The sequence below is a fragment of the Heterodontus francisci genome, chromosome 1 (genome assembly GCF_036365525.1).
Source record: "Heterodontus francisci isolate sHetFra1 chromosome 1, sHetFra1.hap1, whole genome shotgun sequence".
Lineage (NCBI taxonomy): Eukaryota > Metazoa > Chordata > Chondrichthyes > Heterodontiformes > Heterodontidae > Heterodontus > Heterodontus francisci.
The window spans coordinates 18,912,763-18,927,118 of record NC_090371.1 but is presented as its reverse complement, the minus strand read 5'-3'; the positions used below and the strand labels follow the sequence as shown (position 1 = coordinate 18,927,118).

The 14,356-nt window shown below is 44.2% G+C and overlaps 1 protein-coding gene across 4 annotated transcripts in view; it reads left to right on the top strand.

Annotated features, from left to right (window-relative positions):
• aup1 (AUP1 lipid droplet regulating VLDL assembly factor) overlaps positions 1–11,913 on the top strand; it is a 72,263-nt gene extending 60,350 nt beyond the window's left edge. For all 4 annotated transcript variants that reach the window (XM_068028701.1, XM_068028698.1, XM_068028699.1 and 1 more), the window contains 3 exons: positions 5,216–5,394; positions 10,761–10,852; positions 11,516–11,913. In XM_068028701.1, the coding sequence (XP_067884802.1) occupies positions 5,216–5,394; positions 10,761–10,852; positions 11,516–11,579 (335 nt within the window). In that variant the 3' untranslated portion in view covers positions 11,580–11,913. The remainder of the gene's footprint in view (positions 1–5,215; positions 5,395–10,760; positions 10,853–11,515) is intronic.
• Positions 11,914–14,356: the final 2,443 nt, after the last annotated feature.

Sequence of the window (14,356 nt, the reverse complement as noted above, 5' to 3'; positions counted from 1 at the left end):
TAATGCCCTTTAGGGAAGGAAATCTGCTGTCCTTACCCGGTCTGGACTACATGTGACTCCAGAGCTACAGCAATATGATTGATTCTTAGCTGCCCTTTGAAATGTATGAGTAAGCCACTTGGTTGTATTCAAGGCAGTGCGTCCTTCTCAAGGGAATTTAGGGATAGGCAATAAATGCTGACCCAGTGATGCCCACATCTTGTGAATATGTAAAAAAAAAAGATGCTGTACACATGAAAGTTCTTTAGCAATCAGGAATAGGTCATTTTGTTTGTTTATTGCTGCCCAGCTGTAGGGGACGGAGGCCACCTTTCGTGCCACAACTAATAAGTGTTGAATGCCGACCTGACACATATGGCTCATGCCGTTTATTAACTACAGTAAGCAGTGTCCCCACCCCTCTCAGACATCAGTGGAGTTTGCTACTGACTCTCTGACAGTAATGATTTTTTTAAAGGGTTATTCATGCCTCATTAAAGTGTTTAGGTGTTAGCTGTGACTCAGTCTTGCTTCTGGATCAGAGATTATAGATTCAAGTCTGCACTCCAGAAACTTGAGCACCTAATCCAGGCTGACATTTCCAGTGTAGTGCCAAGGTAATGCCATCTTTCGAATGAGACATTACACCGAGGCCCTGTCTGCCCCCTCAGGTTGATGTCAAAGATCCCATGACACTATTTCAAAGAAAAGCGAGGGAGTTCTCCCCTATCTGTACTAATGCTTTGTCTTTCAACGCAACATTAACATATTGTTTGCCTTTGCTCCACGACCTTCTGGTCATCTATTCTGTGACCTTGTCCTATCTACACTTTCTCCTTTGTCATCTCTTGCCCCACCCCCACTTTACTTGCTTATAACCTTTTACATTTCTAATATTTGCCAGTTCTGAAGAAGGGTCACTGACCTAAAACGTTAACTCTGCTTCTCTCTCTCCACAGCATTTCTTCCAGCATTTCTTGTTTTTATTTCAGATTTCCAGCAACCACAGTATTTTGCTTTTATTTTAGTTGTCCCTGGTGTCCTGGCCAGTATTTATCCCTCAACCAACATCGCAAAAAGAAACAGATCATCTGGTTGTTGTCACATTGCTGTTTGTAGGACCTTACTGTGCATAGATTGGCTGCCGTGTTTCCTGCATTACAATAGTGCTTCCTTGGCTGTAAAATGCTTTGGGACAACCTGAGGTGGTGAACGGCGTGTTATAAAGTGCAAGACTTTCTTTGATGTATTTTGATCCTTCTCCTGGCCTGATGTGCAATAATGTTAGCCACCGCTTCCTCCCAAAGTGTGACGACAGTTCTCCTTGAATTCAACTTTGGAAATCTTTGCTTCAAAATGTGGGTGAACCAATTGAAAACACACGTATCATGCTTTGCACAGTTTCTGCCATTGGAGGGCACTATAGCATTTACAAAGCTGGCTGCATGGGCAGTCTGTGAAAATTGAAGAGAAACTAGAGGCTCCCTCAATTTGCCTCAGGATATACACAAGGCCTATGCTTACCACAGTGCTTCTCAGATCTGCCTCTCCAGATACAATATTTAAAGCAGGTGCAAGAACAGAGACCCTGGGGTGTTAGTGCACAAATGTTTGAAGGTGGCAGGGCAGGTTAACAAAACAGTTAATAAATCATTTGCGATCCTGGACTTTGTAAGTAGAGGAATAGAGTACAAAAAGAAGGAAGTTAAACTAAACCTATATAAAACACTAGTTTATTGCAGCCGGAGCATTGAATCCAATTCTGGGTACCACAGTTTAGGAAATACTTTTGAAAGGGTGCAGAAGGTTCCAGAGATGAGGGATTATCATATTTATATAGTTTTTTATATAGTAACCAAGTAACAGCAGATGCCCCTCTACGTTGCTCTCATTGATCTCACCAAAACCTTTGATCTCGTCAGCAGACATGGTCTCTTCAGACTACTAGAAAAGATCGAATGTCCACCAAAGCTACTAAATATCATCACCTCATTCCATGACAATATGAAAGGCACAATTCAGCATAGCGGCACCTCATCAGACCCCTTTCCTATCCTGAGTGGCGTGAAACAGGGCTGTGTTCTCACACCTACACTGTTTGGGATCTTCTCCCTGCTGCTCTCACATGCGTTCAAGTCTTCAGAAGAAGGAATTTTCCTCCACACGAGATCAGATGGCAGATGGTTCCGAAGAAGGGTCACTGACCCGAAACGTTAACTCTGCTTCTCTTTCCACAGATGCTGCCAGACCTGCTGAGTGATTCCAGCATTTCTTGTTTTTATATCAGATGGCAGGTTGTTCAACCTTGCCTGTCTAAGAGCGAAGACCAAAGTGCGGAACGTCCTCATCAGGGAACTCCTCTTTGCTGACGATGCTGCATTGACATCTCATACTGAAGAGTGTCTAAAGAGACTCATCAACAGGACTGCAGCTGCCTGCAACGAACTTGGCCTAACCATCAGCCTCAAGAAAAGGAACATCATGGGACAGGACGTCAGAAATGCTCCATCCATCAATATCAGCAACCATGCTCTGGAAGTGGTTCAAGAGTTCACCTACCTAGGCTGAACTATCACCAGTCACCTGTCTCTCGATACAGAAATCAACAAACGCATGGGAAAGGCTTCCACTGATATGTCCAGACTGGCCAAGAGAGTGTGGGAAAATGGCGCACTGACAGGGAACACAAAAGTCCAAGTGTATCAAGCCTGTGTCCTCAGTACCTTGCTCTACGGCAGCAAGGCTTGGACAACTTATGTCAGCCAAGAGCGACGTCTCAATTTATTCCATCTTCGCTGCCTCTGGAGAATCCTTGGCATCAGATGGCAGAACCGTTTCTCCAACACAGAAGTCCTCGAGGTGGCCAACATCCCCAGCATATACACCCTACTGAGCCAGCGGCGCTTGAGATGGCTTGGCCATGTGAGCTGCATGGAAGATGGCAGGATCCCCAAGGACACTTTGTACAGCGAGCCCGTCACTGGTATCAGACCCACCGACCGTCCTTGTCTCTGCTTTAAAGACGTCTGCAAATGCGACATGAAGTCCTGTGACATGGATCACAAGTTGTGGGAGTCAGTTGCTATTGATCGCCAGAGCTGGCGGACAGCCATAAAGGCGGGGCTAAAGTGTGGCGAGTCAAAGAGACTTAGCAGTTGGCAGGAAAAAAGACAGAATTGCAAGGAGAGAGCCAACTGTGAAACAGCCCTGACAACCAATTTTATCTGTAGCACCTGTGGAAGAGTCTGGCACTTTAGAATTGTCCTTTATAGCCACTCCAGGCGCTGCTTCACAAACCAATGACCACCTGCAGGCGCTTACCCATTGTCTCTCAAGACAAGGAGGCCAAAGAAGAAGAACAACCACCAAGTAAAACATACCAAGGGGCTTCACAGCAGCGTTATTAAGCACGTTTGACACCAACCCACATTAGGAGATATTAGGTTAGATGATCCTTGGTCAAACAGGCAGGTTTTAAGGAGCATCTTGTAGGAGAGAAAGAGGCAGAGAGGTTTAGGGAGGGAATTCTAGAGCTTAGGTCCTCAGCAGGTGAAGGCATAGCCACCATTGGTGAAATAGTTAAAATCGAGGGGTGTAAAGAGGCCAGAATTGGAGAAGCAGAGATTTCGGAGGTTTGTAGGAGGAGATTAGAGATTGGAATGGGTAAGGCCATGAAGGGATTTGAAAACGAGGATCAGAACTTTAAAGTTGAGGCGTTGCTTAACTGGGAGCTAATGTAGATTGGCGAGAACAAAGATGATGGGTGAATAAGACTAGGTGTGTGTTAGGGTACGGGCAGCAGAAATTTTGGATGAACTTAAGTTTACAGAGGGTGGAAGATGGGAGTCTGTCCAGGAATGCATTAAACCTTTATGGTAGCATAAGGTCCAAAGGTGAAAGAGGACTGATATCAGGAAAGTTCTACCTCACACACAGGTGTACATTTTCATCTGCACAGCCTGAGTGGTAATCTGGTCGGTAGGTTTTCCCACTCTTTAAAAAAACCCGACCTTTTTTTCATTCCATTGATTTAAGTGGGATGAAAATTTGGCAAGTTTTTAAATGATGCATGATCTGCACCTCCATATTTGGTTCAAGCAAACATTTACTTTAAAGAGCATTCAGCATTTGGAATGGACTTCAAACTCAGCTGACACTCCAGTGCGGTACTGAGAGAGTGCTGCACTGTTGGAGATTCTGTCTTTCGGATAAGACGTTAAATTGAGCTCCCGTCTGCCCCCTCGGGTGGCCGTAAAGGATCCCCAGGAATTTATTCTGAAGATGAGCAGGTGAATTCTTCCCTGGTGTCCTGGCCAGTAATTACCCTCAACCGATATCAATAAAAAGACTGTCTGGTCATTATCACATTGCTGTTTGTGGAAACTTTGTGCTCAGATTACTGTGTCTCCTACATTACAACAGTAATGACACTTCAAAAGTACTTCATTGCATGTAAAGTGCTTTGCGAAAAGAGCTATATAGATGCAAGTTCTTTATTTTTCTATCTTAGTAAGCCAGATTGGGAATTGTCACAGAATCGTTACAGTGCTTTCGGCCCATCGTGTCTACACCAGCTCTCCGAAAGAGGACTTCACTCTGTTCCATTCCCCCACCTTCTCCCTGTAACCCTGCACATTCTCTGAATCTTTTCTGTGCTCTCTCCAATGCCCTTGCATCCTTCCTAAAATGCGGCACCCAGAACTAGACGCAATACTCCAGCTGAGGCTGAGCTGGTGTCTTAAACAAGTTCAGCCTAACTACCTTGCTCTTGTACTCTGCCCCTATTAATAAAGCCCAGGATACTGTATGCTTTATTAATTGCTCTCAACCTGTCCTGGCACCTTCAATGACTACCAAAATGAATCACTTCACATTTCTCTGCGTTGAACTTCATCTGCCACTTGTCTGCCCATTCCACCAACTTGTCTGTATCCGTTTGATGTTCTACACTATCCTCCTCACAGTTCACAGTGCTTCCAAGTTTCATATCATTCGCAAAAGTTGAAGTTGTGCCCTGTACACCAAGGTCTAGTTCATTAAAATATATCAGGCCTTTGTGGGGCGGGGAGAGGGCGGGGTGTATGTTTTTGTCTTTTTTTTTAAGTATTCTTTACAAAGCAGCTCTTGATGTGATGAAGTTTTGTGTGGCTTTTTGAGAGTTGGCTGTGTTGCGTGTAGTTATTTTATGAGATCCTAAGCCTGTCCATTGACCTTGCTTCACTTTTTATTTCCTCAGTAAATACGAAGTGTGTTGACACGACCATTACGAACCTGCTGGAGGGGAGAGTACAGTTTACCCCAGAAGAAGTGTCAGTTAGTCCCTCCAGCACATCTTTGTCAAGTCAGCCTCACCTGGCACCTTGCAATTTGATCGCACCTCTGAAGAACGTACCAAAGGACGCACCTGCTGCCAAGGTAAACGCCAGTGCTGCATCCATCTGCTTTAAACTAGGCAGCCCCCTGACCATGCCCCACCCTCATGCAACATTCAGGCAAGTTTGCTTGGTCCAGTAAGGCGGTCTGGTAGGAAGACCCTGTAAAAGAGAGTCTCCCGGCAACTCTTCACTTTGTATCGTTTCGCTGTTTGCACGAGCCCTGCTCGTCAGGTGCAAGCAGTACTGCAATATAAAAGCAAGGAACTTGTGTTCCTCTTCCTCAGCCTCACCACTCGGGGCCTGTATTTGATCCCTCTATCAGAGTTCCACCCCTCCCCCCCCCTCCCCCCCCCCCCCCCCCCCCCCAGTTTTGTCATCTTTTGATCAGCTTTAAAGAAATCCAGTTCCTCCCCACACATTCAATGTGAGGAGGAATAAATCAAAAGCAGCGCTGTTAATGCCTCTGTAATGCCATCTTTTAATGGAACAGTCACTGTTTCTAGCAGTTTGGATGCTATGGGAACAGCAAATAGCTTACTTTAGTCGCCCTGATAAACCAGTAACCGGGTAGTATAAGTGATAGGGAATTGTGTGCATATTAATATACAAATTGAATTATGATTGGTAACATATGGTTCTTCTATCTCCACCCATCCCCATTCCATCAGCTTTTCATTATCTTTAAAGAATTCAGATTTATCCCCATAAATCAAAAGCGGTGCTGTTCCATAACTCTCGATCTGTCTTTAATAGATATCAGTCCAGCTCTATTTACAAGGTGTCTGTTAACCCCAGAGTCAACTACCTTCTCTGGACTGGGTTCCACAATTTCACTTGTCTTGAGGAGGGGAGTCAGTGTAACAAGTTATTTTTCTGGAGGATTGCCGCCTTCTCACTATCCACATTAAATGACTGTGGCTGGTCCTTGGTGTCAAAGGCCTGATTTGTGAGGAAAGACTCAGAGAAACCTCTGAATTTTCAGACTAGCAAAGAGCTGCCCTAGAGGTGGTGATCTGGAGGAATGTAAAACCTTCCTGATATTTGTGCTGCTCCAATTCTGGCCTCTTGACCATCCCTAATTTTAATTGCTCCACTATTGACGGTTATACCTTCAGCTGTCAAGGTCCTAAACTCTGGAATTCCTTGCCTAACCCTCCCCACCTCTCTACCGCTCTTTCCTCCTTAAAACCTACCTCTTTGACCAAGCTTTTTGCCATCTGCTGGAATAGCTCCATATGTGGCGCAGTGTCAAATCTGGTTTGATGATGCTTCTGTGAAGCAACTTGGGACTTTTTAATATGTTAAACGTGCTGTATAAATGGAAGATTTGAAGAGATTTAAGAAGTAAAAAGGTAATAAAGGCATGGATGAGGGTTTCAGCAGCAGATGCACTGAGATGGAGTGAAGTTGGGTGATGTTATGAAGGTGGAAATCGTCCGTCTTGGTGATGGTGTGGATATCTGTTTGGAAGCTCATCTCTGGGCCAAGTATGACACTGAGGTTTTGAACAGTCTGGTTTAGCCTCAGACATTTGCTAGGGAGTGGGGTAGAGTCAATGGCGAGGAAACAAAGCTTGTGGCAGGGGCCAAAGACTTTGCTCCTCCCAATATTTTGTAGGACTAAATTTCTGCTCATCCAGTACTGGATGTCGGACAAGCAGTCTAACAATTTAGAGACAGTGGAGCGGTTAAGAGAGGTGTAGTGATGAGCTGGAACTGGGTGTCAGTAGAGTATGTTTGGAAACTGACGCTGTTTTTGGATGATGTCGCCGAGGGGCAGCATGCAGATGAGAAAGAGCAGGGGTCAAGAATAGATCCTTGGGGACACCAGAGAATCTGCCTCCAAGGCAATCTTATCCTTCTTTAGGTAAGGAGACCAAAACTGTACAATATACTCTAGGTGCAGTCTCACCAAAGCCTTGTATAATTGTAACAAGACTTTTTTTTTTGCTATAAATTGCAAGAGTAGAACAAGGAGACACTGGTTCAAACCAGTAAAAGGCAACTTTAGGCCTGTTAACAGAATAACTGGGATAACTCTTTACCCTTAAGAGTAATTGCATGGAATGGACTCCCAGATAGAATTGTAGGGCGAAAAACCTTGGAATCATTTAAGAAACAATTGGATTCAGCAATGGGACAACTCCGGGTCATTCTGGATGAAGCGGAGACTTACCAGAATGATACCTATTGGATAGACACATGGATGAAAATGGAATAGTGTAGGTCAGATGGTTTCACAGCTCGGCGCAACATCGAGGGCCGAAGGGCCTGTACTGCGCTGTAATATTCTAATATTCTAATTCTAATACCAGACATGAGGGACTTCAGAGTCTAGAGAAGCTGAGATTGTTCTCCTTGGGTCAGAGAGGGTTAAGGGGAGGTAAATAAGTGATGTTTATAATTATATGGAGTTTTGAAAGAGTAAATAAATAGAAACCATTTCTAATGGCAGGGCAGTTGCTAACCAGAGGACAGATTTCAGATAATTGACGAAAGAATCAGAGGGGAAGATGAGTTTTTTTTAATACAGTGAGTTGTTATGATCTGAAATGCACTGCCTGAAAGAGTGGTGGAAGCAGATTCAGTAGTGACTTTTGAAAGGAATTGGACATATACTTTAAAAGGAAACATTTTCAAGCCTGTGAGGGAAGAGCAGGAGGAGGGATGGGACAAATTGGATAGTGATGGTACAGGCATGATGGCCTGAAAGGCCTTTCTCATAATATTGTAATATGAATTTCCACAGCAGGAAGAGGTCCTAGTTCAAACAAGCCCACCGTTTTACAGAGATCTGCCCACCTATCTCAATAACAATACCCTGCATTTATATAGTGCCTTTAATCTAGTAAACATCCCATGGCCTTTCACAGGAGTGTAATCAGACAAAATTTGACACCGAGCCACATAAGATGATATTCGGACAGGTGACCAAAACCTTGATCAAAGAGGTAGATTTTAAGGAGCATCTTAAAGGAGAAGAGTGGGGTGGTTTAGGGAGGGAATTCCAGAGCTTAGAGCCTAGACAGCTGTGAAGGGATTAAAACCCGATAATGTGCAAGATGCCAGAATTGGAGGGGGGGCAGATATCTTATAGGGTTATGGGGCTGGAGGCAATAACAGGGACAGGGAGGGATGAGGCCATGCAGGCATTTGAAAAAGAGGATGAGAATTTTTCAATCAAGGCGTTGCCAGACTGCATGGCAATGTAGGTCAGCGAGCACAAGGGTGATGGGTGAAAGAACAAAGAACAGTACAGCACAGGGAACAGGCCATTCGGCCCTCCAAGCCTGCGCCAATCTTGATGCCTGCCTAAACTAAAACCTTCTGCACTTCCAGGGTCCGTATCCCTCTATTCCCATCCTATTCATTTATTTGTCAAGATGCCTCTTAAATGTCTCTATGGTACCTGCCTTAGAAAGGAACTTGGTGCGAATTAGAATATGAGTAGTGATCTCAACTTAACCTCCTTTCCAGAAATCCTTGATCCCATTTGTCATCCGTGTCCTTCCACAATTGTTCCACAATGACGTCGGTAGTGGGGACAGTTCTAGAGTCATAGAGTTGTACAGCATAGAAACAGGCACTTCGGCCCACCGCGTCCATGCCGACCATAATGCCCATCTATACTAATCCCATCTGCCTGCATTAATTCCACATCCCTCTATACATTGCTCATTCAAGTACCTGTCCAGATGCCTCTTAAATGTTGCTACTGTTCCTGCCTCCACCACGTCCTCTGGCAGCTCATTCCAGATACCCACTATTCTTGGTGTGAAAAATTTTCCCCTTTGATCCCCTTTAAACCTCCTCCCTCTCACCTTAAATCTATCCCCTCTCGTCCATTATCATAGATTTTATAGCAGAGCACTTGGAGAACAGTGGTAGAATCGGACAGAGTCAGCATGGATTTACGAAAGGGAAATCATGCTTGACAAATCTACTAGAATTCTTCGAGGATGTAACTTTTAGAGTTGATAAGGGGGAGCCAGTGGATGTGGTTTATTTGGACTTCCGGAAGGCTTTCGACACAGTCCCACACAAGAGACTAGCGTGTAAAATTAAAGCGTGTGGGATTGGAGGTAATGTATTGCGATGGATAGAAAATTGGTTGGCAGACAGGAAACAAAGAGTAGGGATAAATGGGTCTTTTTCCAAATGGCAGGCAGTGACTAGTGGGGTACCGCAGGGATTGGTGCTAGGACCCCAGCTATTCACAATATATATTAATGATTTAGATGAGGAACTAAATGTAATACCTCCAAATTTGCAGATGAGACAAAACTGGGTGGGAGGGTGAGCTGTGAGGAGGATGCAGAGAGGCTTCAGGGTGATTTGGACAAGTTGAGTGAGTGGGCAAATGCATGGCAGATGCAGTATAATGTGAATGAGTGAGTGTGAGGTTATCCGCTTTGGTAGCAAAAACAGGAAAGCAGATTATTATCTGAACGGCTATAAACTGAGAAGGGAATATGCAACGAGACCTGGGTGTTCTCGTACACCAGTCGCTGAAGGTAAGCATGCAGGTGCAACAGGTGGTAAAAAAGGCAAATGGTATGTTGGCCTTCATAGCGAGAGGATTCGAGTACAGGAGCAGGGATGTCGTGCTGCAATTCTCCAGGGCCTTGGTGAGGCCACACCTGGAATATTGTGTGCAGTTTTGGTCTCCTTATCTGAGGAAGGATGTTCTTGCTATAGAGGGAGTTCAGCAAAGGTTTACCAGACTGATTCCTGGGATGGCGGGATTGAGTCGGTTAGGATTATGTTCGCTGGAGTTCAGAGAGTGAGGGGGGATCTCACAGAAACCTATAAAATTCTAACAGGACTTGACAGGGTAGATGCAGGAGGGATGTTACCAATGGTGGGGGGGTCCAGAACCAGGGGTCATAGTCTAAAGATACAGGGTAAACCTTTCAGGACTGAGATGAGGAGAAATTTCTTCACCCAGAGAGTGATGAACCTGTGGAATTCGCTACCACAGAAAGCAGTTGAGGCCAAAACATTGTATGTTTTCAAGGAGTTAGATATAGCTCTTGGGTTTAAAGGGATCAAAGGATATAGGGCGAAAGCAGGAACAGATTACTGAGTTGGATGATCAGCCATGATCATAATGAATGGCAGAGCAGGCTCGAAGGGCCGAATGGCCTACTCCTGCTCCTATTTTCTATGTTTCTAAGGGAAAAGTTCTATCTCTTCTTACTAATCTGTAAATTGGTCGTAGTTTAAGCTGCACCAGTGCAGTGAGTGCTGGATTTGGTAAGAAGCAGTATTCATGTAATTTGAGGTTAAAGAAATCTCTGGCGGTAGCCAGAGTTGAATGCAAATCTGCCAGGATCATATCTGTGATGGGCAGAATGGTTTTTTCTTTGTACCTGATGGTATGTTTTTTTTTGTTCTCTTTCCAAAGCCTGTTTCTAAAGTGAGGTTTGAGAAATCGCCAGTTGACAGACACCTGTCCCTACAGGAAAGGAAAGAAGCTCTGTATAACTACGCAAGGAGGTCAGTACCATTTTTATAAAGAACAGACGTCTCTGCTCACTTGAAATGCTTTACCCGCTTCATGAGGTGGTCGATGAAGATGGAAGCCATTCTCGGACAATAACATTCAAAGTCCACCCAAATCACCAGCAAGCAAAGTAATATGTTTTTCACAAACTTTATTTAAGACCCATTTGGCTCTCCTTCACCTTAGTAACTTATACATTTGAGAGCATATTCAATTGCACTGGTCTTTACAGTTTGGACCACAGCGGTCCTGCTGGTCTCTGGAACATCTGTAGTCCGTGTTAGTACTTTTCTGGCAGTCCCGGTGCCAAACTTTGGCTACCTTGTTCTGGCGCACCGCAATTTGGGTGAAGTCGCCAAGGTAACGGCACCCGAACGCAGTGCAAGTTTACCAGAAATAGCTGGAGACCGCATTAGTGCCGCCTTCATTGACCAGCTATGGGTTAGTTGCCAGACATAGAACAATTCCCACAGTAACCGCAGCAGTGCAAGTGGTGAACAATCATGTGCTTACAAATATGCAATTTGAATTATTGCGCCCTGAGGGATGAGGAATTCTAGTTGCTCTTTCAGACCAGCTCTGTGAATTGCAGAGGTCTCTCCAAGTCCTTGTGTTGTCCCTGTGTAATCTCTGACCACTTTCTCTTCCCAAAACAGACGATACATAGAGAAGCATGGATTACAGCCACAGATCGAAGAGAGCCAGGCTGGGCAGCCTTGAGTTCAGCTGCAGGACCCAATACTCAAGACTTCACCCGTCATATCTGTTCATGGCTCTGTATAAATGGCACCTGAACAATTTTTTTTCCTTTAGTCTCTTTGGGGGTTCCTTTTTTTTTGTTTTGAAAAATTTTCTCCAATAATATGGGTCTGATTTTTAAGATGTTTTATGGGCAAACTTTACAAATAAAATAACCGAGGGTATGGAAGGGAGGGAGGAGAGTGCAGAGTGGTCTGCATGGCAATCATGCATGTTCATATATTGGATACTTCTGATATTCTGGAAAGCGTATATGTCCTTTTTTTGGAGTCTTTATAAAGATCTTACAACTGAACTCCTCCCTTCACTGTCATGTTGTGTTCAATGAAAATCCTTTGTTTTACATGTGATTTAGGTTTTTGGTGCAATCACACAGTGGACATAAACCAGAGCTAGAAAAGGCAGCTGGGTATATTTATTACAAGCCCAAATATGGCCACAAGCCAATTCAACAGCCTGACAATTCTCAGTCGTGCTCTGCTTGCTGCTGCACTTTCTATTATATGGGCCTGGAGGCTGTGTTCTCTGCTTCCTGCCCGCCATCGGAGGATGCATCCTAAACCAGTACGCCAAGGTCTGTTAAAAGCTGAGCATTCATGTCAGCTTCCTACGTGGCCTTTGAACAACAACTTGGATTTATATAGTGCCTCGAATGCAATAAAACGTCCCAAGGCACTTCGCCAGGAGCATTATAAAGCAAAATCTGACACGGAGGAAATATTGGGGCAGATGACCAAAAGCTTGGTGAAAGAGGTAGGATTTAAGGAGTGTCTTAAAGGAGGAAGGTGTCGTAGCCATGCTGAAAGATTTACGCAGGGAATTTCAGAACTTGAGGCCTTGGTAGCTGAAGGCACAGCCTCCAATGGTGGAGCAATTAAAATTGAGAATGTTCCTGGCTGGAATTAGAGAAGTACAGATATGAGGATTGTGGGGTTGCAGGAGATTATAGAGGTTAGGGAGGGGCCAGGCTCTGGAGGGATTTGAAACTGGATCACAGAATTGTTACAATGCAGAAGGAAACCATTCGGTCCATTGTGTCTCTGCCAGATTTTCAAATGAGCAATTCACTTAGTGCCACTCCCCCACCTTCTCCCTGTAAACCCTGCACATTCTTTTCAGATAGCAGTCTAATTCCTCGTGGAATGCTTCAATTGAACCTGCCTCCACCACAATCTCAGGCGCAGTGCATTCCAGACCTTAACTACTCACTGCGTGAAAAAGCTTTTCCTCATGTCGCTTTTGCTTCTTTTACCAATCATTTTATATCTGTGCCCTCTTGTTCTCGATACTTTCATGAGTAGGAGCAGTTTCTCCCTATCTACTCTGTCCAGACACCTCATGATTTTGAATACCTCTATTAAATCTCCTCTTGGCCACCTTTTCTCCAAGATAAATGGCCCTAACTTCTCCAATCTATCTTCATAACTGAAGTTCCTCATCCCTGGAACCATTCTATCCAATGCCTTTCCATCCTTACTAAAATACGGCACCCAAAACTTGATTCAGCTGAGGCCAAACAAGTGTCTTATACAAGTTCAACATAACCACCTTGCTCTTGTACTCTACTGTATGTTTTAATATGCGCTCTCAATCTATTCTGCCACCTTCAATGATTTATGCACACTTGCACCCAGGTCCTTCTGATCCTGTACCCCCTTTAAAATTGTGTTCTTTATTTTATATTGTCTCTCTATGTTCTTCCGACCAAGATGAATCACTTCATATTTCTCTGCATTGAACTTCATCTGCCACCTGTCTGCTCATTCTAACACTTATCTATGCCCTTTTGAAGTTCTGCACTATCCTCCTCACAGATCACAATGCTTCCAAGTTTCATATCATCTGCAAACTTTGAAATTGTGCCCTGTACACCAAGGTCTAGGTCATTAATATATATCAGGAAAAGCAAGGTTCCCAACACTGACTCTTGGCGACCTCCACTACAAACCTTCCTCAAGCCCAAAAAACATCCATTAACCACTACTGTTTGTTTCCTGTCCCTCAGCCAATTCTGTATCCATGTTCGTATGTTGCTACTGTCCCTTTTATTCCATGAGCTGCAACTTTGCTCACAGGTCTGTTGTGTGGCACTGTATCAAGTGCCTTTTGGAAGTCCATGTACGCCACATCAACTGCATTGCCCTCTTCAACCCTCTCTGTTATCTCTTCAAAAAGCTCCAGCAAGTTAGTTAAACATGATTTTCCCTTAAATTTGTGCCGGCTTTCTCTTAATTGACCTGCATTTCTCCATGTGACTATTAATTTTGTCACGAATTTCTATAAGTTTCCCCACCACTGAAGTTAAACTGACTGGCCTATAGTCGCTGGGCTTATCTTTGCATCCTTTTTCAAACAAGGGTGTAATATTCGTAATTCTGCAGGCATTTGGCACCACCCCCCGAGTCTAAGGAAGACTGAAAAGTTATGGCCAGTGCCTCTGTAATTTCCACTCTCACATGCTTCAGTATCCATGAATGTATCTCATCCGGTTCTGGTGCCTTGTCCACTTTAAGTGCAGACAGCCTATCCAATTCCACCTAATCAATTTTAAACCATTTTAGTGTCTGAATTACCTTCTACTTCATCATTGCCTGAGTTGTTGCATTTTCCTTGATAAAGGCATATGCAAAGTATTCATTTAATACTCAGCTATGGCTTCTGCCTGTCTGCGTAAATCCCCTTTTTGGTCCCTAATCAGCCGTGCTCCTTTTACCACCCTTTTACTATTTATATGTCTA